The 27,898-nt window shown below is 37.3% G+C and overlaps 1 protein-coding gene and 1 non-coding gene across 2 annotated transcripts; one reads left to right on the forward strand and one right to left on the reverse strand.

The window, feature by feature from the left end:
- Positions 1–1,481: 1,481 nt before the first annotated feature.
- On the reverse strand, positions 1,482–24,088 carry LOC140165152 (tRNA-dihydrouridine(20) synthase [NAD(P)+]-like). Its single transcript, XM_072188592.1, has 13 exons — positions 24,002–24,088; positions 20,942–21,123; positions 18,870–18,915; positions 16,217–16,352; positions 14,806–14,914; positions 14,018–14,083; positions 13,242–13,399; positions 12,275–12,443; positions 9,271–9,392; positions 8,044–8,193; positions 7,184–7,271; positions 5,808–5,881; positions 1,482–2,992 (listed from the first exon to the last, which is right to left on the reverse strand). The coding sequence occupies exons 2-13, from the start codon at positions 21,098–21,100 to the stop codon at positions 2,788–2,790; spliced, it is 1,482 nt and encodes a 493-aa protein (XP_072044693.1). The 5' UTR covers positions 21,101–21,123; positions 24,002–24,088; the 3' UTR covers positions 1,482–2,787.
- Positions 11,075–11,148, forward strand: Trnat-ggu (transfer RNA threonine (anticodon GGU)). The gene has a single exon. It is a non-coding gene; the product is annotated as a tRNA-Thr (tRNA).
- Positions 24,089–27,898: the final 3,810 nt, after the last annotated feature.

The following is a 27,898-nucleotide window of genomic DNA, read 5'->3' on the forward strand; positions in this document are numbered from 1 at the left end:
CTTTGGTAATGTTTTTCTTTTTTTTTAGAAAATAATACACAATGCTCTCTCAACTTGATACCATGCTTCAGGACACTCAATATCATTCATTATTTTATTGCTATATCTTGTTGAAGAACAATTCGAGGGTTGACAAACAGAAGGCCTTAACTCAAAAAGTGCCTTTTAAAGAAAAATTAGTAAAATAATATTTTTGCATTGAAATGTGACCAAGTATTATTGTGCTATAGATGCAATAGGATGTTGATTGAGTTAAGGCTTTAGTATTTTAAGAATCTGTGGGTATTACAGATTATTTTGGTACCAAAATCTCAAAATGGCCAAAAGTGAGTTAAGGCCTTCTGTTTGTCAACCCTCAAATTGAGTTTTATTGTACGCTGCAAATGTGTCATTTTCTTCCAAGGTTGCCCTGAAATCATAGGCGTAGATCCTGAGATGAGATGAATGCCCCCAATTTTTTTTTTTTTTTGGGGGGGGGTCCATACACTCATCCCCATGTTGATATCTATATGTGGGTTTCTGACCAAATTAACCTCATATTTAGCCATTTTAGCCTAAAAAGTGAAAATATTTGCACTCTGCACACATATTTGTTCCACTATTGCATCATATTTCACCATTTTAGCTTTAATATGACAAAATCTTTCACACACATTTGTACTATAAACTTATTCTGTTGCCAAAACGGTGCTGGATTCAATATAGTTCCACTCCATGTCAAAAAGAATACTATGCCACTGCCTTTGACTCAAATGAATTTCAGCCACAGTAATGAAAACTGTGATGGGCTATTCTAGTTGAAACCCATACTCCCTCTACAGAAGACATGACCTACAATTTGTCCACTTTGAAGTACAAAGTAAGGTTTTGCGTTTACATCGTATCGTGCGTTTGTGTGGCTACAGCCTGTTAATTCCTTTTGACATTACGGCACGCAAAATCGGCGTAATTTACTGCGTACTTTACTTTGTACTTCAAAGTGGACAAACTGTACACACAAGGAGTGTAAATTTCAAATGGAGTCACCCATTCAGGCACCCCCTGTGTGGAAGATTACGGTGAAGTTTTTCATAGGGGTTGTATGGATTTCAACTGGAACAAGGTGAATAAAAGAATTCTTTAATGTAGTAAGGCACTTAAATAGCATTTAAAAAATCAAAGTTTTTGATAAAACCTAACTTTAGACAACTATTATGCCCCTCCCTTAACAAACAAACACACAAACACTATAGTGAATCCATCACCTTGAAAGAGAGAGTTACACAATAACGAGTGAACTTTATGAGAGATGGGGTGGATTTTACCGAGTTTTATCACCTTGTTAAGGGGTTACTACACCCCTGGCCAAATTTGGGTCTATTTTTGCATTTTTCTCAAAAATTATAGTAATTTTTGTATATTATTGGGGCAAGGACTACAACTATTGTACTGAAAATCCAGCAACTCAAGGCAAGTAGTTATTGATTTATTGATCAAATATTGGTTTTCACTCATTTTTGACTGTAACTCCACAACTGTTGTCTGTGTTGAAATAAAATTTCCAGTGCAATAGTTGTAGTCCTTGCCTCTATAATATACATATCTTACTTGTCACCAATGCGCTATAATTTTTGAGAAAAATGCAAAAATAGGCACGAAATTGGGCAGGGGTGTACATGTAGTACCCCCTTAAATCATGCTATCTCAAGTCCCAAGCTCATCATAACTCTTTCATAAGCCTCAGTGGCAGCTGAGAATATGAGATTAGATTAAAAATCTCCTTTATCTTGACCCAGAGCAAAATTGACACACATCATGTGCACAAATCTTGTGTCAAGCAATGCAGTGCATTTCACTGCCAAGTAGAAAACTGAACTGTACCTGCAGTATAGAACTGTGCCCTGATGAATTTGCCCATGTTCAGGTATGTCCAGCAGATAACTGAATCCTATTGTAATACATTGTGTGTCCTACTTAATATTGAGGTACATTACCCAAACATTCCTATACCATTTTTCACCCTCATGTGGCAGTGACGTCAGTGCGCATATTATTGGGTGCAGCTTCAAATCGCTAGTGTTCGCTCGAAGTGCTAGCGTAAACATGCACACGCTTTAAGATGTTGTATAGATGCGAGCGCAAAACAGCTGCCTTGACGCATTGACATCACTGCCGCATCAAGGTGGGAAATGGTAGAGTACAAGTTTTAAGTTAAATTGCTCCAACAATTTGGATTCTAGAAGCAAGAATGAAGCATAGAACATAAGAACAGTACACAATTGCCTGTCTTTTGGGGGCACCGGCATAAGCCTGATGTCACTGCCACATGAGGGCCTCAAGGAAGAACAGATGATTAATTGTGTTTTCAACTGATTGAGTGTCCCAGGTTAAAGAAGAAATAAAACAAAACAAAACAAACAAGCCATTTTTTCGACAATTTTCCTATGGGATTTTCTACAGATAAAACAGGTTCCCTACTTTTTGGTACAGAAACAATACACACTGTGTGTGTACTGTATTCATTCCATTAACTGCCCACGCCTTTATAAGCGCCCAGTCAGTGACTTTACAACAAGCATACTGATTAGTAACTGCCCATGCAAATCTGAATCAATGGTCTGAAACATATGACACACCGATGAAAATAGATGAAAATTTTGGGCCTTTTTTACGTCTGGTTGGCCTAAACAATGTAAAAAATAAGCGCCCACCCAATATGACTTGGTTAAGCACTCTGGGCAGTTAAATACGGTATCCCTGAACAGATAGATGTCTTTGCCATACCAATGCAGCAGTTTTCTCTTCATATCATGACTTTGTTTCCTCTTTTTGTTCATTGTCAACCAAGTTCTCATTATTTTCAGTTCTATCATTGGTTTCAAGTGGTTTTGAGGTGTCCGTGTGTGTCTTATGATTCTGCTCCATGTCGTCTTCTTTTCTGCCATCAGGTATATCCAGTGTTCTAAGGCACACAATAGCTGCACATTGTTCTGCTAATCTCTTACTCTTTTCCCTGGAATAAACACAAGTGAGTTTCTGTTACTAACCTAATGGGAGTGGAATTACATCAAATTGTCAAGCAATGTTTACAAAAATAAGCAATATGGTTTAAAGCCATAATATAATATTTTTTTAATATAAATTATTAATTAAAAAACCCATTAAAACCTGATTTACATTACATAGTCCAGGTCCTGCCCTAGGGGTGTCACATGCCCTGGGCGCTACCCTTAGGGGGCACTGAATTGACAAATTCAGCATCGATTCTGCACCCCACCCCCACAAGAGGAGAAAGTCAAGGGGGGGACAAGGGGGTCATGTGCCCAGGATGGGGGGAGAGGTCACATGCCCTGGTGCAATTGTTTCAAGGTTCAGGGGGGTTGGGGTGCCATTATGTATCCTTAGCCCTGGGTGCCACAACCCTTAGCTATGCCACTGCCTGTATACATTTGTTATTGAAGAGAATTTGAATGTTGATATTAGTAACAGACACATATGGCTTTTAAGAATTCACTATCACAGACAGAATTAAAAAGACTAGTTTGCGTTTGACATCACCTGTCAATCAAACTCAAGCATGGTTTGTTTACAAGTGTCGTGATGATGAGTACCTGAACGTGGCGGTAAAACAGGGTGCCTTATGGTTAATTTTGCACCTTCAAACATGCAAACCATCTCAAAAGTTAGGTTTTCATAGTAGGAAACTCTCTCCTGAAGGCACCATGTCACCAATTAGGTTGAATACAGTACATATTCAACAAGAACATCTGACATCCCATGCACAACAGTTTTGTAATAGTTCGTTATAACAACAATTTGCTCATTTGCTTAGGCCATGGGAATGTAAGTTTTAGATCTGTGACTGTCACTTTTTCAAATCACATGCGTCCGTTTTTCATTATTCATTATTACTTTTTAAAGTAGGGATGACCAATGAACCATCAACTTGATTAGAACACTCCCATAGACATGCAGGGAGCTCAACTGTGCACTGCTTGCACAGACATTTCTAAATTGATCTCATTCTTTTATTTTTCAATATTTTTCTGTAATAATTGGGGAAGTTAATGCCAATTATATTTTGTAACTATCTTGCAAATTACAACAACATAACTTATTTCATTTTCCTGTAAGTGCGAATCAAAATTGGTCCATCACCACAGTGCGCTTAATTGCCAGTGGCTGAGTTCAGCACTGCTCAAGAATGGCACAAAATATTCATGTCAATAATTTCAGGTGAAAAACGTGGCCTACTGAGCTGAAATTTGGCAGAGTTGCCAGTAATACCTCTATCATACCCTCTGTACAAAGGTTAAAATATTGAACAAGTAGATCTCGAGTTAAAAATTAAATCACCAGCTTCCCTTTGGAATTTTCATATTCCTTTCGAATCATGCTAAGAAGACACCTTTCTGAACATAAATGTGAAGTTTCGTGCACATTTGATGTATTTTTCACCTGATTTCAACCCTAAACATTTTCTTATATTTATACCATCTGCACTGATTTGCTGCTAAACACGCACAGGAGCTGTACTTTTAAAATACGCGCCTAATCAATAATGAGTCTTTCACTCCATTGTTAAAGTATTGTGCTCCCTGTAGCATATAAAGTGACCAGGCCCTGGAGTGTGATGGTTTTGTAGCACATGACAGTGGTCATTCAAGCCTATCAAGGTCAGTTATTAGCCACTTGCTGAATGGCTGGGCATTATCAGCTATCAAAGAGATACCTTATGCTACTGCCAATCACAATAGAGGTTAAACATTTTGTTAAAACCCCAGAAGTGATATCAGGACAAAGCTGTGCATGTTGGTACTTGATTGTTTGGATTCCTATGTTGAAAATCCCTTGTAGTACATTAGTATTTTTCTTATGTGTAGTGTATATTGTTGTGGAAAAAAGTTCACCTGGACTTTTGATTTTGTGCCACTTTGGCCATTATGGATGATTTTTGGCAAATGTTTTCTAAAAGCATGATTTGAGTGCCTCGTTTAGAAGAAATACTTAATGCTATTGACTAGTAAAGTGCCATTTCATAAGAAACCCCTTTGATACTTTCACAATATGCTTGTTTCATGTTTGCATATATATTAACATAAAGAAATATAAAAAGGTAAATATATGCTTATACCAATTTTGCTCACATTGCTATATTTAGACTTTGTCAATTTATTTCGTCCAATGACCGGTCAGAATGGGAAACTTTGAAAATTCACAATTCGAGAAGTTTTTGACCGATTTTGACCATTTAACCACCAAAATACTTCTGTTGATGAGTTCTTTCCAGAAAACAATCTTTTGTAGCAATAGGGGCAACATGAAATTATGATGGTCATCCCTATTTAAAGTGAATGCATTGAATGGAGGTATCGTTCATGAGTGCACAGATCGAAGCTATTATAGCAGTATACAGATACATCTGTACTGGGGAGACCCTATAGGTACCAATTATTGCGTAAAATAAAGCATTCGCAAGCAGCTTGTCGATTCAGAACTTGACAGTTTTGTCTCAGAGCCTTGTTTTGTTGAAATAACGAAATGTTTTTAAATAATGACAATTTCATGTGGTAGGTTTCAAATCGTGCAGGCGGTGGACGCAAAGCTAAAACTTTCATTACCATTAGCCTTTTTTAAGTATGGCGGGCACAAAAGGAGAGGGCGTACTTTGGTTTGGGTAATCTTTTGTATGCTTCTCAGCTGACAGAAGATTACCCAAATCAAAGTACACCCTCTCCTTTTGTGCCCGCCATATTTCAAAAAGGCTTACGGCCTTGGGTCTGTTTAGAAGATCAATTCCTTTTAGAATCATTATTGTCTTCACTTACCAGAAACTTGATGAATATTTCTTTCCATCTATAGTAAGTATGGATTTAAACCTCCTGTCCTTTTTCCTCTCCTCCTGAGAAATATAACAGTAAAAAATATTTGCTATTATTTCCTGAGCTGGTGTTACGTTTCTATTCCCCCTCCATATGCAGTGTTTTTTACTCAACAAACTTAAGATAAGACAGCAGAATCAACAAACATAATTACTATACTAATCCAGTCCCACCCTTTTTAAAACTAAATGACATGTAATTGTGAGAGCACGCTGGTTCGAAACTGAACGGTTCTGGTTTTTTTTCTCTCCCTTATTATATTGTCAGTTCGTCTGAGCTTCACTTCTTTTTAAAAAACTAAATAGAGGTCGTCAGTGTGACATCATTTTCTGCCATCTTGTGGGCAAATCAATATAATAACCTTAAAAAATCATATGATAACCTAGAGACGAGTACACAGATTTGCAATTTGCACCCATGACAATAATTAATGATTTACCCACAGGAGAGCGACAGGCTAACAGCCTTTGTTAAAATTGTAATTTGTGAGTGGGAACAAAATCTCCTACCAAACATGTACCTATCATGACTCACTTCATGCGAGTCACCAGTTCATTACAGTTGGTGTGATATGCATTAATGCACTTTTACTAACTCAATGATGATGAGGAAACGCACAGAAAAGAAACACACATAATAGAAGAAGAATAAACGAATAAAAGCAGATGCGGACGAAGAATAAACAGATAATGGCAAAGTCAACAAAGAAAAAGAAGACAATGACAAAGACAACAAATACAAACTCTGTTTATACTGAGCATCTTGCATTACATTGCTTTCACCTTCACCCACATTTTAATCCTCTCACCATCATCGGGTCGTTTATACTGCACTGTAAATGTAGGGTTACTGTTCACTGCTCACATACTTAGTGGGGAGTCCAGAAAATATTTGTGTGACCTTGAGAGGTCAAATTTTGACTGCTCACACTCTATTGTGTCACCGGCAAAATTGTCACTGGAACTGTTTCTACAGCGAACATTACCGCATATTCACCTCTCAAAAGGTGGTTGACAGATGACGCTGAGGTGCACTTGCAGCACCCTGCATACACCTCTACCCGATCTGTTTCTACTGGGGTCGTTATCGCTTTTTCCTAGCATCACCCCAAATTAACTGGTGACCGATTGCTCAGTAGAACCACCCTGATTGAAGATGATAATGTAGAAAACAAAGATGAAGAAGAAGAAGACCATAACAAAGAAGACAAAGAAGGAGAAAACAACGACTACTATGAAGAAGAGAAAGACAAATACACCCACACATAAGATGCACATTACAACATTTACTGGCCTTAATCCTAAGTTTATGAAAATGCTTACCGTCTCATATTTTGGTTGGTGTATCTTCATCTTGCGACAGTACTCTAATAACACACTCTTTGGTGTAACATCATTCCTATACTCATCCCTGGAATAAATGAAATCAACAAAACACAGAACAGTATAATAACGTTCTGATAAAAACACACAAGCCTATATACTGTCATTGTAATTTCCATGATTTTCAACATTTTGGTCTTGTCAGTTTCATAAACATCAGTCTGCTTATAAATTGCTTGAATATCAGTGCAGTTTGCAGGAATACCCCTTGCTTGTCACCTTTTGACCAAACCTGAGATGACAGATCAAATTAATGAAAGAATAAAAAAAAATGTGGTGAGATCAAGCAATATCAGTCAGAAGTCGGAAATACTGATTTTGAGATATATAAAGGAAGAATCTCCTTTCAGCTGCTCATATCTTTTGAACTGGTTGTACAATTCCAATTTTCTGCAAAATGTAGCTTTGCAAATGCTTGTTACAATTAACAAGGAACTGAAAATTGAATATGTCTTCAGACTGATTTTACTTGAATCGCACCACCAATGTTGAACTCACTGCAGCTATGTTATATCTGTCACAAACTAATTAAATTGCATGTGACATGCTTAAATGAATATACAGTCATTTAACTGCCATGACATCCTTGTTAATGAACACCAAACCTTTAGAATTTTTCACGAGTTTTACAAGTTTGTAAAATAAATTCAACAAAAAAGTGAACATTATTTTAAAAAAGCATTGCCCGTGCATGATGGCAGCCTATAAATAGGGCTGCCATCATACATGGGCAAAGTTGCTCATAAAGGTCTTGTTAATACATTAATCAACTATTGTCAATTCACTTCTCATGACCTTACTTGAAAAATTGTATATGGATTTCACACACATAGCTTCCATCTTCTAGTTTGCGTCTCTTGACAGCATAAAGCTCTGCATCTCTCCTCTCCTTTGCTTCTCTGTGTTTGGTGGTCACTTCCCTCCAATAATCACCCATCTCCCAAACTTGACTGATAACAATAAGATTTAAGAAATAAAGGGTGTTACTATTTCAATGCTTTAGCAGATGCACAGCCAATTAGCACTGTTAATCATTAACTCTCTTCACGCTGGTGTCGACTGCAGACGACATGTTTCAATTTTTTTTTAAATTCAAAAATTTCAGAAATGTAAATTTTCATGACCATATTTGGAATCAGCATGAAAAATGCATTAAAATGAGTACAAAGAAGCCTAGTATTGGTTCAGTAGTTCTTAAGATAGCTCTTGATATTTTGAGAAAATATTTCAAAACTTCAACTTTTTCCGTTGAAGCGCATGGCTAGCACGCAGAGCATTAAAGTCTGCTCTACCTCATGAACAACCAGAATGAATTGGAACACTCAGTGGTACCACACCTTACTCTTTTTTAAACCTGCTGTGATTATACCGGGGGATACATCATCAATCTTTTTGGTGGATATGCTCTCCCGGAATTTGGAGATAGTGGGTCTTTGCATAGAGAGTGAAGGAGAGGGGAGCTGACGGCCGTACCGGTCTGACTCCTACTTTTGAAGTTTTATTTGCAATTCCAAAATCTTTCATACTGTTCTCACTATATTTGCATTGCATTTTGGATAAATAAAATTGATTGATGATCAATTGATTTGGATGAAAACTTCGATATGGAATGGTTAAAACAATTCAATTTGGTTTGAATTCCAAACCAAATAGTCAATCCTGTAAAACCCTAGGGGGTATTTAGCACAAATGACCATATGGGGAACAAGCCCCAAACATGGATCTCATTTACAGCCATTTGGTATATGCAAATTTTGGTATGTAGACGGCAATTTTTTCACAATACAATTTTCCTGATTTTCTCCGGAAAATAGACAAAATTGCCTAACTGTAGCCAAATTTTCTGGAAAAGTTGTAAAAACTTTAGCAACTTGCATTAAATTTGGCTGATAATGTTAACTTTTGGTTCAGCCATGCCTGAGAATTTCTTGGAAAAATGGTACATGGATGAGTCCACTTTCAAATTCACAGCAGCACACCCCTACCCAAACCAAACTTGAGTACCCCCTCCCTGGTGTTAAACTTACCATATTTCTTTATTAGACATTGAGGCATGTAAAGCTTTTCCTTTGGAACTTTCTAGATCATCATGCATCAGTTGTTGTACACAATACTTGGTGTTTGGGTAATGATTGTCGTAATCTACTACCTGAAAATAGTAAATAATAATAATACTTAAATAAATCAAACAATCAAAACACCAGAACTTAGTGGTCATGGGGAGCCTCTGAATGACCAATGAGGCCAGTAGGGACTGCCCCTGCAAAAAGAAATATTAACTAAACATGTTTACTTCAGGCATTCCAAGCCTTTCATTCAATGTTACCAATCCACCATTAACGGTACACAAACATGTGTGAGAATGGTGGACTGAATGAAAAAAGATAAGAGTCTCCCCACCAAATCAATCATATCATGTTAACACAAATATGTGATGTGATCAAGCAAAATCAGTCGGAACTCGGAAATAATAAATTTCAGTTTCTTATATGAGAGTAAAATAAAACATTTACAATTCTGCATTTTGCAGAAAATCCTATCTAAATTGAACAACCAGTTCCAAAGATACGAGTAATTTAAGAGTTTCCAAAAACAACAGGAAACAAAAGGAAATAATTCCTTGTTTGGTTATATCTCAAAATCAATATTTCCGAGTTCCGATTGATTTTGCTTGATCGCATCACATATAGGTACTGTATTCAATAATCTTGTACACTACACACATAATTTAAAAAGAGGTTAATTTCACTTTATATTATAAGATTTAAGAACTTAGTTTCCATTCATTAAAATTAATGATTTTGAAATTAGTTGTGGACCAGAGATCATAGGTGCTAATGAGTGTGGTCTATTGAGCCCATGTTGTCTATCGTGTTTCTATTGAGTCCCCTGCATTTTACTGGTAAAACTGTTCGCCGTCAAATAGCGGCGAAAGGCGGATAACGGTCAGTTTCCATTGCACGTTGTTTGACACACCTTAAAAGTTTGCCGGCGAAAGGTCGTGCACTGGGGTCAATAGCAAAGCATTGTGGATTTTAATATTGTAGTATTTTCTTAATTGTTTGGCTAAAAATGAGGTAGCAAACACGAGAAAAGAAGACTGAAGAATAATGTTTTTTTATTAGCGTTTTCATTCGTTCTCGTACATCAAATTACGCCATTGGGGAATCCCCCTCAGGGTTGCTAAAAGATTTCAGCCAGAATCGCGGGTCAAATAATCGAAAAGTCACCCAATTTTTCTCTTTACCATTGGTTTCTATGGGGCAGGAAACTATCGGAAGTCGCGGGAGCTGATGTTGAAAAGTCGCCCAATTTTTTTCTTAACCATTGGTTTCTATGGGACAGGAAATCGACGTGAGTACTCAGTATTGTTGCGCGCAAAAAAAATAGGTCTTAGAATTTAATCTTTCACAGTTTAATTTCAGTTAATATTCTTTTTAGTGAATAGTAATTGAACATCAACAACATAATATTAAATTAATGAAATCTTTCTAATCTTCTGAAGCACACACCGCTGCGGATCCGAGTTGATTTCTATTTATTTTGCATGCACAGCTGGATTCATCCGCTGATGTTGTTGTTGTTTTATTTCATGGCTTTTACTAGGGTCATAAATCATAACTCATGTTAAGTATTTAGCATAATATGTATAATGCAGGGATAATGCATTATGAATATTTCTTCCATTTACTTTATTTATAGCAAGTGAGTCAAATATTTGTATGTGATTAGGCCTAAGAATTCTTGTGAACGGAATGATATAATACATAAACAAGCTAGGGCGGGTATTGAACTGAAGGCCTATAGATAACATCACTGCTCTTCTCCATCTGACTTATTAGCTCAGTTGGTAGAGCATCGGTCCGGTGATCCGAAGGTCCCAGGTTCAAATCCTGGATAGTCAGTGAAATTTTTTCACTGGCTGTCATTTATGTATGTGTTGACTTGTGTTAAAAACCTTTCTCATAAACAAGCTAGCTCATTGATGATGCAGAGGTCAATATCGCGACTCAACTTCCGTTTTCTTCCCTGTATGCGCATTCAATCGGAACGGAGTGAGTTTCTATTGACGTTCACCGGTAAGCGTCCCTGCTATTTTCCTTCCTCAAGAAGGAAAACGTTACCGGTAAAAACTCGCCTCTGTTTACCGGTAAATAGCGGGGAAGGTCAGTTTATATTGAGCAGAATTAATCCCTTTACCGTCTTTTTACCGGTAAATGGTCCCAATAGAAACACGCTATAGGAAACAACCTACATCACTCAACAAGGATGAGCACGGTTCAAATTGCAAAGTCAGATATCAAGTGATTTAAACTGTAAATAAAACAAAGCCCACAGGAAAATTCATTCTGCTAAAAATCCCACTAACCAGTTCGGGGGCACTCGTAATTAATGGACATCTCTGATATCAAATATGGGCTGGTGATTTCACGTAAGGGGAGTCTGAGATATCACATACGGCCAGAATGAAAGTGAGTGCATTCGAATAAGCTTTCCTATGTTTAGCAAATATCTACCAGTGCAAAAATCATGTCTATCTGTGCCAATTCTGACAAATTGTCCCAGAAAACACTTAGATTGCAAAATCAAGCCATTTATGGGCAAAATCCAATGTTTTGAAGTAAAAAATCCCAAGTCATTTTCAGATCGAATGTCACAACAGACTTGGGCTAGCTACAACCTTTATTAAGCTTACTCACAAATTTATTCCCACTGCACCGGTCCAAGTTCTCTAATTTACAAGTATCGTTTGCAATTGTGTTTTGAAACTAGGGAGTATGTGCTTCAAGAGTATTCCGAGTGCCCCTGAACTGATACAGTACGCCTATTCGGCTATTCCAGTTGAAGTCCTTACACCCCTATGGAAGACATGACCTTAAATCTTTCACACAGGGAGTGCAAATTTCAAATGAGGTTACCTGAATGGGTGACTCTATTTGAAATCCACACCCCCCTGTGTGGGAGATTAAGGTCATGTCTTCCATAGTGGGTGTATGGATTTCAAATGGAATAGCCCATTATATCACTTACATATTTGAGGTACTTCTTAATGACATCTCCAATAGGTTCTTTGCCCTCCTTACAGAAGATAGATGGATTCCACTGGGCTTCTCTGGCAATCATCACAGATGATACACCCGTCATGTCACGAAACCTCTGGATGTCTGCGTATTGGTTTATTATGTCTTTGGATCCACCACTGTAAAACAAGAAGGGAAAAAAGAGTAATTAAAATATTACCGTCATGTAAGCATGCTCAGAGTATCAACATGATCAAGACAGGGATTATTCATCTTACGGAATAAAACTTAAAATCCCGCAATGAAGTCTTGACAACAGCTTAATTTTGTGTATGCTTAGAAAAATTATAATGGATAGAATCGAATTTAGAATAGTAGTCTTTACTATCCCCAATCTTAATCCTTGCCCTTATCTCTTAATCTTAACCCTTATCAACCCAAAAAGCCAATCCTAACCCTAAAATATAATCCTATTGTCTTGCGACAGCAGTTGTTCCTAATTCTTGCCAAAAAGTTTCATCATATACCATTAGGACAATATTTTTTTTACTCAATTTTTATTACACTTTTAATTTTTATTCCAATATAAAATAATGCTTTGTCTAAAAACAATTGGTCCAACAGACTATGATTAAAAGTACTTTAGTCCAGCTGAGTTTCAGCCAACTCCATTTTGCACCCATATATTTTAGTCCAAACCTTACTTTGTCCCTTATATTTTTGGCCAACAGAAATTATTTTATGCCTATGAAGAAAAATATTATGGCAAATAACCTTGGACCAAATTTTTGATGGACCGGATCAAAGTATGTGTGGACAAAGTATCATTTGGACCAAAATATTTTGGACGAAGTGCATTTGGCGAAAATACTGGATCAACTGTATTAGGACAAAACAATTTTGGAAGATATGTTATAACAGAGACAGGTGTATGTTAACCCTCAATAATCTCACAGTGTCACTGTCATAAAACTTACTTAGCGATCACTGGAATCTTGACATGTTCTGTGACTGTCCGTATGTCTTCACAATGTACAGGATCTCTAGGCCTTTCTTCTTTTAACCTCCCATGTACTGCTAAAGCAGCTACTCCTGTATTTTCTATTATTCTTACTAATGCCAATGTATCTTCCATCTGTGGGGAGAATAATAATTGAAAAGTATAATGCCTGAACAAAGTCATACACATACATGATCAAGACATACCATGATATACAAACCAAATAAAGTCCTAGAGCACTGAAAAGGTAATGCACACTTGTAGGAAGAGTGTCAAACCTCCCTCAGCATGCAAGCTATACCATGGAGTCCATCTCATTGCCAAGGAAAAAGAGACTGACACTTTTACAATAACCTTTGTAATATCAACCGTATGCACAACAAGGAAAAGTGAAATTCTTAGTACCATACTGACTCAAGTAAAGTCCTACCATTTTTAGGTAAAAAATTACCAAAATGGGGGGGGGGGGGTATGACTACCCTTGGATACAAATCCAATGCATTTTGAAATCATTAACAGACTATGACATGAACACAAATTATAAATTTGCATATTGAAGACACAAAATGTGATTGTTTTAAGTCAACCATGAATGACCCTAGCATTAAGCTCTAGGTCCAAGAATACTCCAAGTCTCAACTTTACCAATTTCTGAAAGTTTTGGACTTTACACGAAGGTGGGACTATACTCGCATCGGTTAAGAATAATGTCACTTTCATCATCATTCAAGAACTGTAGAATATTATATTTACCTTAGGAAGTACACGGATCTTGCATGTGACTGGTATAGAAACACCCTGCACTAATGTAGTCAAAATCTGATGAAAAAGTCATTCAAATCATCCATGAATCAATAAATGAATGTGGTACCATTTCAGTAATTTCTAAAATGCTTTGTACACAAAAGCAAGACTATGTCATATTTCATGACTATGTCATATTTGATGTGCGCATCGTTACGGGGCATGCTGGCTCAATTCAACTAAAACAGTGGAGATCTATGCATTAATGTGAAGTAGTCTTGGATTTAATCAGGTATGTATCAAGGCCCAAAATCAGCTTGGCTAAAAAAAGTAGGGCAGCCATGGCCAACCCGGCCTCCCTGCTTGCTACAGCCCTGTTTTGGATGTACCGATAAGAAGAGTCATCATTCGCATCACTACTTATGAACTTGAATAAACTTTAAATTCTATTTTAAAATATGACATCAAACCTGTCAAAAATATTAAAGCTGAGTTAAGAAAACAGCCTTGTACATGTAGGCTATGGAGTCATAGTATATACACATGGCCATGCCAGATCTTGGTGCAAAGTTGGTTAGTTGAAAACTCAAAAACATAGAATTCAAAATCTAAATTCATAAAGTGAAATTGTTAAAAGCATTTTTTTTTTAATCACACATAAAATTACTACTTTCAGAGCGTTCCATTTTGCACACATCTTCTGTTGAAAGCATACCACAATTGTGGATTCAGCAATAAGGTGGTGTGCCTTGAAGGGATGCAAAAGGGTAAGGGGGTGCATGATCAAGTGATATTACCTGCCTCACTTTCTCTGGTTGTGTCAATAATGCTGCTCCCATGCCACCTTTGGTAGAGTATTCTTTTGGACATCCCATGTTTATATCTATGCCGGCAACATCTTTCTCCCTGGTAAAATAATACAGAGATTACACATACTGTCAATAGGTACAAAAAGTAGAAATCTTTGGGCTTAAGTTTTGCCCTGGACCTCTGTTATCTTGTAAGGTATTTGCTCTTATCACAGATGTTTCAAGTCATTTAAGGTTGTAAATCTAACCCCAAAGTCCCCAATGAGTGCCATAATAGTTCACTGATGAGAGTTTTCTGACAAGTTCTTTTCCAGTCTATCACATGACCAGTCCAGGGGGTCAGTTTGCCTGATGAAGTCTGGTGGTTCCAGACTCAACGTCGCAAAGTTGCAAAAAATAAGTTCCTGTGTTAGAGTTTTGTCTAATATTATATTCAATATGTACAAGCAGAACTTCATTACATACCTTGTAAAGAAAATATCCAAGACGAGTTGTGAATTTGGTTTTACCAATATGCTGAGTGTAAAATGTATAGCCTATTTTCTCACATGGCCAATTCTGATGGTGCTATGTCCATGCACTACATGTGCACTGCTCATTCATTAGTGGGTTACCTATGACCTATGTGATAATACTGCATTGACAGAAATATCAGCTCCACTTATATTGCAAACACTTTCAATGAGTACACATTATAATATGGTTGCTCATATTATCACTATCAAAGAAGAACATGATTTTGTTTGATCATTGTTGCCCAGGCAGGATGTCAGTCAAATTCACCCTGTTAGTCTGAATGGCACAATAAAATTCTGCAGCAATGTGCTCTTGTTATATAATATTGTATGGAATATAGGATACTGAATAGTCTCATTCATTTAAGGAAATTTCCTAATTCATTCCTGGTATGCAATGGTGATCATCACATGCGTAGAATAGAATTCTCGCCCCTTCTATGCAGTATGCACCCGATGACTACTGGCCCAACCATCTTGTTTTCATGATTGTTGATCAGTCAATCACTGTGACTGTTCATCACCTCTGCATTCACCCTCGTATACTCTCGACGCATGACATATTTCTTAGGGAAAGTACTTAATAGGATTTTTATTGGTCTGCTGTAGCTAACTACACCACCAGATTCTTATTACTGCCACTCCTAGAAGTACACTGCTGCCCAGCTACTTCATTGGTACTCTAGAGTACCTATGTGGGTATTCTGGAGACGAGTACACAATATGTACTACACATATCGGAATCACTTAAACAGTACACACACAGGTAATGCATCTTGGTACTGCACTGGTACTCTAGAATGGCCACAAAGTAGCTGGGCAGCAGTGTACGTCTGGGTTGGCAGCAATAGGAATTCATCTGGTAGTGTATGTATGATACTCACACTAGTTTTGCAACCCTGAGAGCTCGCTGTGGATCCGCTGTCCCCATCTGAAATACCACTCTATCTTTCTCCTGTGCACATGTTCTAAACACCACTACACCATCATCCATGGTAAAATCTACTGTGCCTAGAATGTCTGCTCAGATGAAAATAAATATCAAGGTGTATAAAGAGCAATGTAGAGTATATTCACAAACATATTTCTATAAATTATATCTATTCCAGAGGAGGCTTAAAGGCATTCCTATAATGCACTATGATTGGGAAATTTGATCAACATAATATAATTTTAAAGGCAAAGTCCCCATTACCACACACCCAAAATGGTAATTTTAAAATTGCAGCCAATGTGCTAATAGTCTAGACTTATCAAAATAAATTAGATTTTCTTATAAAAAACATTCATAATATCCCACTGCATTAGTTTTATTCATTAGTCTCAATGTTTTGAAAGTTAAATAAAAGGATGAAAACACCAGATATTTGCACACAATCCCAATGAAAGGTATGATCAACTGTGCCACATGTGTACAAAATGCAGACATACCACTGGGTTATGGGAATGTATTTACATCCTCTGTATCTATTCATTGAATTTGAAAACTGCCAGGAGAGCCACACAACGAAAAATAAACATTTCAATAACATTTTTGAGAATATCAGTTCATCCTCAGGCAAACTAATTATGAATGCATCACAAATAACTAACATTTTTACAGGTACATATATACATATCATAGATGTTTGTTGAATATACAGGGTGTATCAAAATTAAGTATACAGTTTGAAAAATGCCGCTAGATTACAAAGTATGATATCTTTGGTCAAAATTCTCTAGCTGATAACTTAATCAACATCTTGTCCTCCTACAGCTGAAAAATCACTGGCGTATGACCATTAATAAGGATTTGGTGGGTACTTTTGTGAACCGAGTACAAAAAGCAGTTGCGCGAAGTCAATTGGGTTTTAAATGCCCGGTGCTTGCTATTGTTGTGCAGTCAAGAGAAACATGCAGGTGTTCAGATCATTTGTCCTCATTGTTAGGGTTCTAATCCTGTGCATGTGTGAGTAACATAACACGTGGTAAATCTGGGCAACTATCTCCTTACATATGCTAGGTTTTACTTGACAAGGAGAATAGCAACATTTAAATGGATACTCCACAGTACACGCCAGAGCAAACGGCCTTCCTTGTTGCAAAGTACCATCGCACCCAGAGTCCAGCAGAATTGTTTCGGATATTCCGTCAGCAGTACCCAAATGCATGTCCGTCCCCCTTCACGTGGCGCTATTTACAAAAATGTTGCGAAGTATCAGATAAACTGGAACGAGTCGTAATCTGAACAGTGAACATTGTGGTCGCCCATGAACTGGAAGATCTGCTGCTAATATCATCCTAGCAGTCCGTAACACTATGCAGGCGGGCAAGCAGGAGGTCAAATTATAGCTGCCGTCAAAATGGACTTGGAATACCATCTGCAACCTTTAACAGAATAACTCGTTTAGGACTTGCGATTTCATCCCTATCAGATGATAAGGAGACATCGACTTCAACAAGCAGGTAACCAACGTCGCACTGTGTTCTGTCAGTGGCTTCTTGCTCGTACTTTACGTTTCCTGGAAGATTTCATCATTGGCGATGAAGCAGGGTTTGCATTATTTTTTTTCACAAGTCCTCCTGCATACCGTGATAAACTTCAGAGATGCATAATTGCACAAGTTGACATTCTCAGGCAGGACAGTCTGACCTCTCATGAGGCGTGGTGTGAACGCCATGTTGAGAAGAGTCGAAATCTGCATACATAAGAATTGTGGGCATGTGGAAGACTAAGACTAAAACTGTCAATAACTGTAAACAGTAAAGAAAGTGGTGAGTCTTTTTTGTGATTTGTATGTTATTTTGATTTTAATTGACTTCGCGCAACACCTTTTTGTACTCGGTTCACAAAAGTGTCCACCAAATCCTTATTATTGGTCACAAGCCAGTGATTTTTCAGCTGTATGAGGACAAGATGTTGATTAAGTTATCATCAAGAGAATTTTGACCACAGACCTCATACTTTTTAATCTAGGGCAATTTATCAAACTGTATACTTAATTTTGATACACCCTGTACAGTGCTTGAAATAACCATAACGAGGGCCATTGGGCCCTTGTGTTTTGCAATTTGGGCCCTGGCGATGAAAATCCCAAGTTGCTAACTTTAAGTACCAGTTGCAAAGGAGTTCCTTGTTTTTGAATTTGTTTGTCACATACCTCAGCAAGCCACAACCTTCAAGGGCCATCAAGAAATCTACGGGCGCACATTGTTAAAATTCTAATGCTGGTCCACATTTGTGACTCTTCAGACTCACAAATCAAAAACAGATAATGTCATGTATTGATGATAAAGTCAGGCATGAGAATACAGTTTAATGATAAAAAAGGAAAATTCTGAAAAAAAAAGGAAAAGTCTGTAAAATATGGCAAACATCCTCAAAATGCCAAAATGAGCTAAAAAAATATTCTCATGCCTATCGAGTTAGCATTGAATTTGTCTTCAGAATTTTGGTGACAACAATTCACCGGCCCAGCAGGCAAGCGTATCGGCAGGTAAACCACACCCTTTGGTTATTCCCCTGAAGTTGATATTGTTGAATTCATGCTAACTTACCATTTTCAATTCTTTTACACTTCAGCAGTTTGAAATCGATAAGTTCCTGCATAGGAAGAAGTTTGAAATAATTTTGAGGTTTATTACATTATGAGAAATGACATACCATGTTAAAATTAAATCATGTTTGATTTCAAAATCTTTTGTCTGTATCTTTAAAACATATAAGTTCCTTCACGCTAGCCTGTGTGTGGGGCAGGCCTATATATTAAGTATGCCTGAACTATAGAAAAATTATTAAACATCGTGGAACATTCAACTACTCTTGTTACTCCACGACTAATCATGCTAATACACGAGCGTACAGCGCTATTCTACGCCTCCATATTGCGAGGTTATCTGCATACAACAGCTTACTACGCACAGCTACGCAAAGAGTATGTTCCACGAGCTAAAATGAGCTGCTGGTCCCAAAGATGACTCATGGTCCTATACTTTGTAGTGTAAAATACACGCCAGGAGCCAAAACTTGTCAACCATGGGGTAAAAAAAAAGCCTGGGTGCCTGCTTATAATATAAGCCTTGGTGTGGGGTGTGATTTAAATTTGGTTTTAATGAGGAATTTCGAAAGCCATTTCCTGGAAAATATTTAGAAAAACAAACCAACCAATGTCACTGTCCACCACAAATGGGATGTAATAGTGGAATTTTCACAAATAGATATATTGGCCAGACAAATATTCCAAAAATAAGTCTAACAATGATATATTACATGTACATGTCCATATTGTTTGTTTGGCAGGCACTATAATAAATGGGTAAATTGCTTGGGAAATTCTTTGTTGAGACTGAGAGGTTTTGTTTTTGAGAGGTTCATGACCATATCTCAACGGCCCATTTGTGGTGGTCACACAAATCAAACCTTACTGCCTCGGTAGCCAACACAGTATCGGACCTAAATGCAATATTGTAACATTTGCTGAGGAGGGCACCCTCAATGTTTTTAATTTCTAACTCACATATTCCCTGCAAAAATCAAGGCTTTAGGTGCCGTACCATATTTGTGACAAATTCTGAGATTTTCACTAAAATGATGTGTCCCCTCGTTTAATTTTAACATGATCAAAATATCATTCAAATGCGCATGTGATGTCCATAACACTGTACGTAAATGGAGTATGGGATATTCATACACATCCAGACGACAGACCGTAGTCACAACCAACGGAGTGACATGCATTGGGGACATCAACGCTGGAATTAAATGGTGGTTTGCTTTCTTTTACCTCATTTGTCTGGTGCTAAATTAAAAGGGGGCATATCTGACTAACAGTGAAAAATAACATTTTGTGGAAAAGAAATTTCAAATCTAGTTGTATGGAACCGAACATTACGATATTAAACTAAGTACAACCCTGAACTATGACCAGGGGTCCATTTCACTAAACTTTACTGAGCTTTGTATGTCTCGAAATCGTTCGTAACTTAGGATGAGTTGTAAGTTCCAGTTTACTTAAAGCCATATTATAACATTTTCAAACAAAATAGATTAGCATTTCTTTGCCATAAAATGTTAGCTTTTACTGTCAGGTATATCCCCTTTTATTTTTGAGCCGAACAACTACGGCAAAGCAAAGAAAATTGGAATTTACTACCAGTACCAGCGCACATGTCGCCAATACGTACCACTCCTTCGGTCATGTTGTGGTACGACCCTTTGTTGTGTATATCACCGCCCCGCACGCCGTGTACGTACTGTGTGTTATGAACATCGTGTATGCGTTCGACTAATAATTCCATCGTAATAATAAAGCGCCGGTTCAGGCGTTTTATTCAAAATCTCGGATTTTGACGAAACTACAGCACCTAGAGTCTTGATTTTTGCAGGGTATATTGGTTTAATAAATATAATTTAATCGTGTAAAAAAAGGAATTTTAAAAAATCAGTGAGGGAGTCTTCCTCAGCAAATGTTATAATATGGCTTTAAGAAAGGTACACTTCGTAAGTAATAAGGACTTACTTCAGGGACGCTTACGTCTATTATAGGATATTCGTAACCTTACGAACAGTTACTTGGGTTACAAAGGGTTAAAAGTTTAGTGAAATGGACCCCTGAAGATACGGTACTTACTTCACAGTATACAATATCAGCACCATAGTCTAAAGCCAAGAGACGCATGGGTAAAGTCCCAATGCGCACCATGGGGGCCATAATGACCTTGTTAGCATAGCTAAGCTGACTTCCCATAGCTGCTGCTACTGTTGTTGCCTCACTTGTAGTCTCAGTCATAACTGAATCTTTAAATTATGATTCTGGGGAAAAAAGATTGATTAAAAGATATGGATTATACAATGCAACAAGTAGAAAAAATCCCTCAATATTTATCACCAGATTTACTAAAATGATCACTATTACATATGTATACATATATTCTGCCTTATGCTGGTTGTTCATGATTGAGCCGCATGCAGTCTGGGAACTAGACTTTAGTTCAATGATTGCATGATATTAAAAACCATGCTACATGTATGACCCCCTACTGCACCTTGGGTCATAGCATGGTTTTGAGATCACCGTGGGCCTAAAATTATATATTTTTTAACCAGTGTTCGAAATAAGCACTTATCCTCTTGTCCTCAATGTCCTCTTGTCCAAAAATCACTGGGGACAACCAAATTGAGCTTGTACTTATCCCCTGGACAACCACTATATTTTACCCCCCAAATCATGATTTATATTAATATATAATAAAACTTAACATTAAATTTTGACTTTTGACTTCATGTTTCACAGGTTTGATTGTAAATTTGTATCCTTTTAGCGAGATCTATAGACCACACTGCTAGCACATAGTAGGCCTATTATAATATGATGTGATGTCCACTTGTTCAGCATGTCTAGTTCTGAATATTTTTAATTACCGGTACCGGTAACCATTTCACTGAGTTTTACCCAATGGTGACAGTGCTTGAGATCCACATGATCAGAATGGCGAATTTTGAAGCTTGCACAGGTTTCACAGTTTGTGGTTACGGATTTTCCAGAAGAAAAGACATCAAACAAATTTGATTTTTTGCACTCAAAAATATGACACATTTTGGGGACAACCAAAATGTTTTGAGGACAAGCAGAATTTATAAGCTTTAGTTTAATATCCTTGGGACAACCTCCATATTTTCCTTATTTCGGACACTGATTTTAACCATGCCGATCAAGTAGCATCATTAAAAAACATGAATTTCCTTTGTTTTCTAAACCCTGTGATCACACATCCGGGCCACCAGGCATTAACGTTGTTTGTGCCCAGCTCTCAAGTCTCAACCAATCACATGCGCTGTTAGCCTGTTATAGCATGTATGTATGAAATGAATAATTTACATTCCCACATAGCCTGAGGTACATTGTACATGTATCACACCTCCATCACTATCTATAGTGAGGATTGGAGGACGGAACAACTAGGGCCATGATGGAGAAATAAAGTCAAACTATGTGATAAATTAAATATGAGAAAGGTTTTTAACACAAGTCAACTCATACATAAATGACAACCATTGAAAAAATTTCACTGACTGGCTCAAGTGAAGTATAGACAACATATTTATGTAGGTTTCCTTGACCTACCTTTTCTTTTAAATTTCTACGTAAATATGTATTGTGCGGTTGTGTTCTAGGTGAATAACAATTTGGCTGACTAGCAAATGTGTTTTAATGTTTGCCTGTCATACTTACTTATTTAGGCCTATGGTAGTGGGGATTATGCACTTTCAGTTTCCCACGCGTTTGAACGGGAATTGGATTGCGTACTTTTTCGATGTCTAGTGAGCAAATTTCTTCAATATTTTGAGAAAATGATGTCAAATTTTCTATTCTATATTGTTTGGTAATAATGTCTTTTGCCAATAGTATGTTTAAAGTTGCAATTTTGTGTTTTTGATCGCAAAAATCAGATATTTTCGCTCCCCATTCGAATTCTGAACCCTTTCGCAAGGGTGCCGATTTCGCAGAACTTTGACGTTAATTTTGCCTTTTTGGACACCAAAATGCATTCGATCCTTAATTTTGTTTCAACCAAGTCTTAAATTAGCAAGCACAATAAGGTTGGTACCACTTTTAATATACATTGATGAAATTTTAAAGATTTTTTTTCAAGTTTCTAACCGGCGCAGATCGTGAAGTGTGTATTTCCCATTGACATCCAAAATGGCGTAAGCCAGTCCTTAATATACATGATAGGTACGGCGTAGGACTGGCAAGCGAGTCTAGCCTATGGCTGGTCTACATGGTCTAGGCGATTACAATGGCTGTCTACAGTTTGTCCACTCTGAAGTACAAAGTGACAACGTGCGCGTAAACAGTGCGTAGGGGCATTCATGGCCCTAGTGAGGAAGGAACACCGAACAGGGCCCATATGGTGTTTCGGGCTAGCCTTAAACCGTAGCAACTTTAGCGTAGGCGTATAGACGTTCGCCTTTCGTATCTCTTTCCTTGTTGGAAAGGTATAACGTTGAGGAGATAGGAACATGTACAGAAGATCCGGGACCTACTCTGCCATGTTTGGCTGAGTAACGGTACATGAACACGGTCTTTGTGCCTATGTAAATTAGTCATTGTGTAAAGCTGTGTTTATACCCAGACTGAATCATTGTCGCTAACTACACAAGTTATGTGTGCAATTTTAGAGAACGTTGACCGACAGAGGGTGTCATTATAGGTTTACGTGTCGCTTTTGAAAAACAGCGAACCATGCGCATGCTCAGCAGGCAAATACGACGGCGATTTAGTACACTGACCATGCGTGCGATTCAGGTTTCTCCAAAAGCGATTGAGTATAAATGCATCTTTAGAAATGACCGGCGATTGTGTGTTCTCAAGTGAGTTTTATCATGTTAATTAGTGACCTCGATCAAGCATTGAAATGCTGTCATTTTTCGTACTGGATCGTTCAAGCATCTCCAACAAATTTTTCAATGTAAGTGCCTCTGGCCCTAGTAGAAGTAAAAACGGATACTATGGCCAGAGTTCTAGGGCTAGTAGGCGTAGTACTTAAGACTAAGGTTTGTCTCTCATACCTAATGTTAGTGCGAGAATAAGGATACAGATAAAATTGCAATATATAAACAACTTATCAGTTGACAAGAGATGTTTTACTTTTAACAACTACCTATTTTATACATGTAGTAAGCTTACCTGACGATCTCTTCGCCACAGCACTGACTTTTTTCGACCATGGGCGCTGCCATTGATGCGCTACACCAACCAATCATCGGGCGCGTGGTTATGCCGTTTGAAATTCCTTTAAAAATGGAGAACCGCAAAGTCTCCAGCCATTACAGTATTTATTTATTTATTTACTTATTTATTAAGGGTGGTGCAATAATTATGTGTACCCCCGGGTGGTGAATTCTCAAAATGGTCGGCCAAAAACCGGTTGCCCCCCCCCCCTTTGACCGTGCCAAAACCTCTTTGCCCCCCCCCCCTTTTGACGTACCAAAAAACCTTTGCCCCCCCCCTTTTGGTATGCAAGATTTTTGGTAACCTGAATTTAAACCCTTAAATTGTCTTATCATATAATGCGAGCGCAACGAGCAGGAAATTTTGCATATTTGAATGTGTTCCTAACGTTTTCCTACACCATTTTAGGACGTAGGCCCCCTAATATAGAAACAGTGCCCAAAATATCTGTGCCAAAAATCGCTTGCCCTCCCCTTTCGACCTGCCAAAAATCGCTTGACCCCCCCTTTCGACCTGCCAAAAAATGCTTGCCCCCCCCCTTTTGGCCTGCCAAAAAATCTTTGCCCCACCCTCCTATAATTCACCACCCGGGGTACACATAATTATTGCACCACCCCTAAAACTTATTTTGCTTGGGTAACAAAACTCAGTGTAAACACTGTTTTTCAGTTTGGCCCAGGGGTCAAACTTAGAACATCAAAAAATAAACAATACATATTAAAATACATTAAGTATTACATTAAGTAGGCCTATATATCAGATTGCACAATTTAACAAAATTAGGAATACATAAGAACTAGAACAGCTAGGCATAAACTTTGCATACAAACAACAATGATATATAAAAACAGTGATATTGCACTATATAGGACATCATAAGGTGAAATTTACTTACAAGCATATGATATTTAAAATAACCGACTTACATAGCTGGCAACGGATTTTTGGCTCTGGTAGGAAAAATGACAGTGCACCTCTGGAGGAGAATTTCCTTTTGGCAGAGGCACATGACAGTGTTTATTTGATATCAAATTCCACAGCAAAAAGGAAATAATAAAGAAAAAATTCAAAAAACAAATATTCTAACAAATAAAAAATAATGAAAACGAAAAGAAAAATGATGCAGAGCCACGGGAACAGGGGAACTTGTCTTGTGAAACCAAAAAAACAACAACAACAAAAAATCAAAACAAACAAACAAACAAACAACAACAACCAAACAACAACAAAACAATCAAACAACAAAAACACATAAAACACAACCTTAAATCGTGCATTGTCTATGATGATCAAATGTTACAAATTATAAAAACTATAACTAGCGGTAGGCCTATTTCTTTAATGGACTATTCGATGTTTTACAGGGAAAACGACAGATAAAGTTAAAATTGTGTTCTGTTTTCAAATTAAAAGAAGAAAATGTGATGTAAATTGAATTAAAAAAAGTGAAAAGTGACGGTTATGAATGAGGTCGCCCCTCGGGATATTCCTCGGTTCCAAAGCACACTGTTTAGATATTTCACAATACCCTCAAAACAACTGATGCGCAATCATTAACCTCTATTATAAAAACTATAACAAGTCCCGGTAACAAGTTTAAAGAAAACAGGCGGTCACTTGGTAAAATATTTTGAAAAAAAAGGGTCATTATTTTTATAAATGAAAAAAAACAACCTTTTTTGGCCCACGATTTACTGAAATAAAAGAATTTGAAAGTTTTCTCGTTATCTTAAATCATAACATTTAGGCTAACCTTAAACAAAATAGATAAAAAAGGTAATAAAAATAAATAAATAAATCATTTGCCCTCCAGGATTTCTCTTTAATTTTTTGTCAGAGGGGCACTTTTTTCTTTCAGTTTTTGTCAGGGGCAGGCTGCCGAAATGGTGTGTTTTGCTATTTGATGGGCCAATTTTGCAATTTCATCCTAGGTCCAAAACACTAGTGTTGCTTTTTTCTATTAGGAATTTTAGTGGGATGTCCCCATGAAAAAAATAGCGGGGGGGGTGTACCTCGTTCTCCCGCTACCGCCGCCTATGATTGGAATGCCACAGAATACATCAGTGATAATAAAATAATCTGCACTGAAATTTTACCGTATTGTAAAAATTGCCAACACTAAAGAATAACAATGATATTGCACTCAGCTTTTTAGTAAATTTAAAGAGCAGACCAGAAGGAACTGACACAACCTTCAAAATTAAATTATAGACAAGACAATTTTTAACACTTCATAAAATATAGGCTATATCTCTGACTACTGAATAGACTACTCCGTAGTCTACTTGTCCATTGTGCAGTGCATACTCTGGATATTGCATTTATTTAAAAACTCTGATTTAATTAATTTGTGCACAATTGATAGATTTTCACAACTGATCTTTTCAGTCACCGTACTCCCTCTGTTTTAGCTTAACTCGGACTTTCGCGATTAATAAACTGGTAGATTCTAAAATCAGAATTGTTCAGTATTAAAAAGGTCCGTAACCCGATCGACAGCATCATCCCCCCGATTTTTTTCATTGTTGATGAGGTTTTGGTATCACATCGTTATGAACACGGCAGAGTGCCGAATAAGCAAAATTGCTGTTCTGAGTAAACGGCGTTTGAAAATCTTGGTACCATTCCATTGGACCTTCTAAAAATTTAGAACATTCGTGAGCACTCATTTGAAATGTATATTATAGAAGTGAATGTACACGAATTATTGGCAATACTTGCATGTTCTGAAATAATCGATATATCCCTCAAAACGCATTTTAACAGCTATTCGGCTTTATGCTGTTTCCAAAATGTCTCTACCACTGCGCAGAGAGAGGTCGAATACGCATTCAACTACGTGTAAACCAAAGCACGCATTTTTGATGTGGGGCATTTGGAGTTATGTGAGCAAAGGATTTCCTCGATCTGAGAGTTGCTTTGAGAGCACTCAAATCGATGAAATGTCCAGTTTGAGAGTCTCTCAAATCCAGGAAAACCCTCATTTGAGAGTACTCACAGATCGAAGAATTGTCCAATATGAGAGCTCTCAAATCCATAAAATAGCTCATTTGAGAGTACTCTCAAATCGAAGAATTCTGCCAAATGAGAGTGATAGCGCCCTCATCACCATATCCGGTGACAATTCATTATTCCTACGAGCTGCATGAAAACGACGCGACGATTTTCGTATTTTTAAAGTTCAAATTTAAAAAATATCATATCAATTTATAAATAATTATACCTCAAGTCGAAGTCAACAGGTAAAATTAAATCGTATCATGATCACGGACGGTGTAGTACTATTGTCAAAAGGGAAGAAAAAGAATGCGGTATTATCGCAAGTTCCGTGTTTCAAAAACAAAAGCAAAAGGCGTCGTAAGCTTACTGAATGACTGACTCACGTCACTCTGCCGATGAGAACCAACGACCATGACGACGACGTACAATGTAAGTCCCGATATTTTTATGGTATGATCTAATTCATAATTATGCAAAGTGAATCCAAACAGTCAAGATGTTATCCCTTATCGAACAATTAAAAGGGCATTTCGTGATCCACAGACTCATCCCCCCACTTTTGTCAAAAAAAGTTGAGATTTTTATATCATTGGAAATCCCTGGCTACATAATGTTTACGTACAAAATATTTCTTGCAGATTAATTCGTTTAGCAAAGATATCGCGAAATTTGAATTTCGAATACAATGTATTGTCTATATGGAGCAGTACACATAATCATGCATAACTCGCAAACGCAAAATCGGAATCAACTGAAATTTTGGGAATATGCTTTTTCGTGGATATGTACTGAAAAATGTCATAAAAAGAGGATGCTAGGATCACGTAAATACTCCTTTAAATATCAACTTTA

The sequence above is a fragment of the Amphiura filiformis genome, chromosome 11 (genome assembly GCF_039555335.1).
Source record: "Amphiura filiformis chromosome 11, Afil_fr2py, whole genome shotgun sequence".
In the NCBI taxonomy this organism is placed as follows: domain Eukaryota; kingdom Metazoa; phylum Echinodermata; class Ophiuroidea; order Amphilepidida; family Amphiuridae; genus Amphiura; species Amphiura filiformis.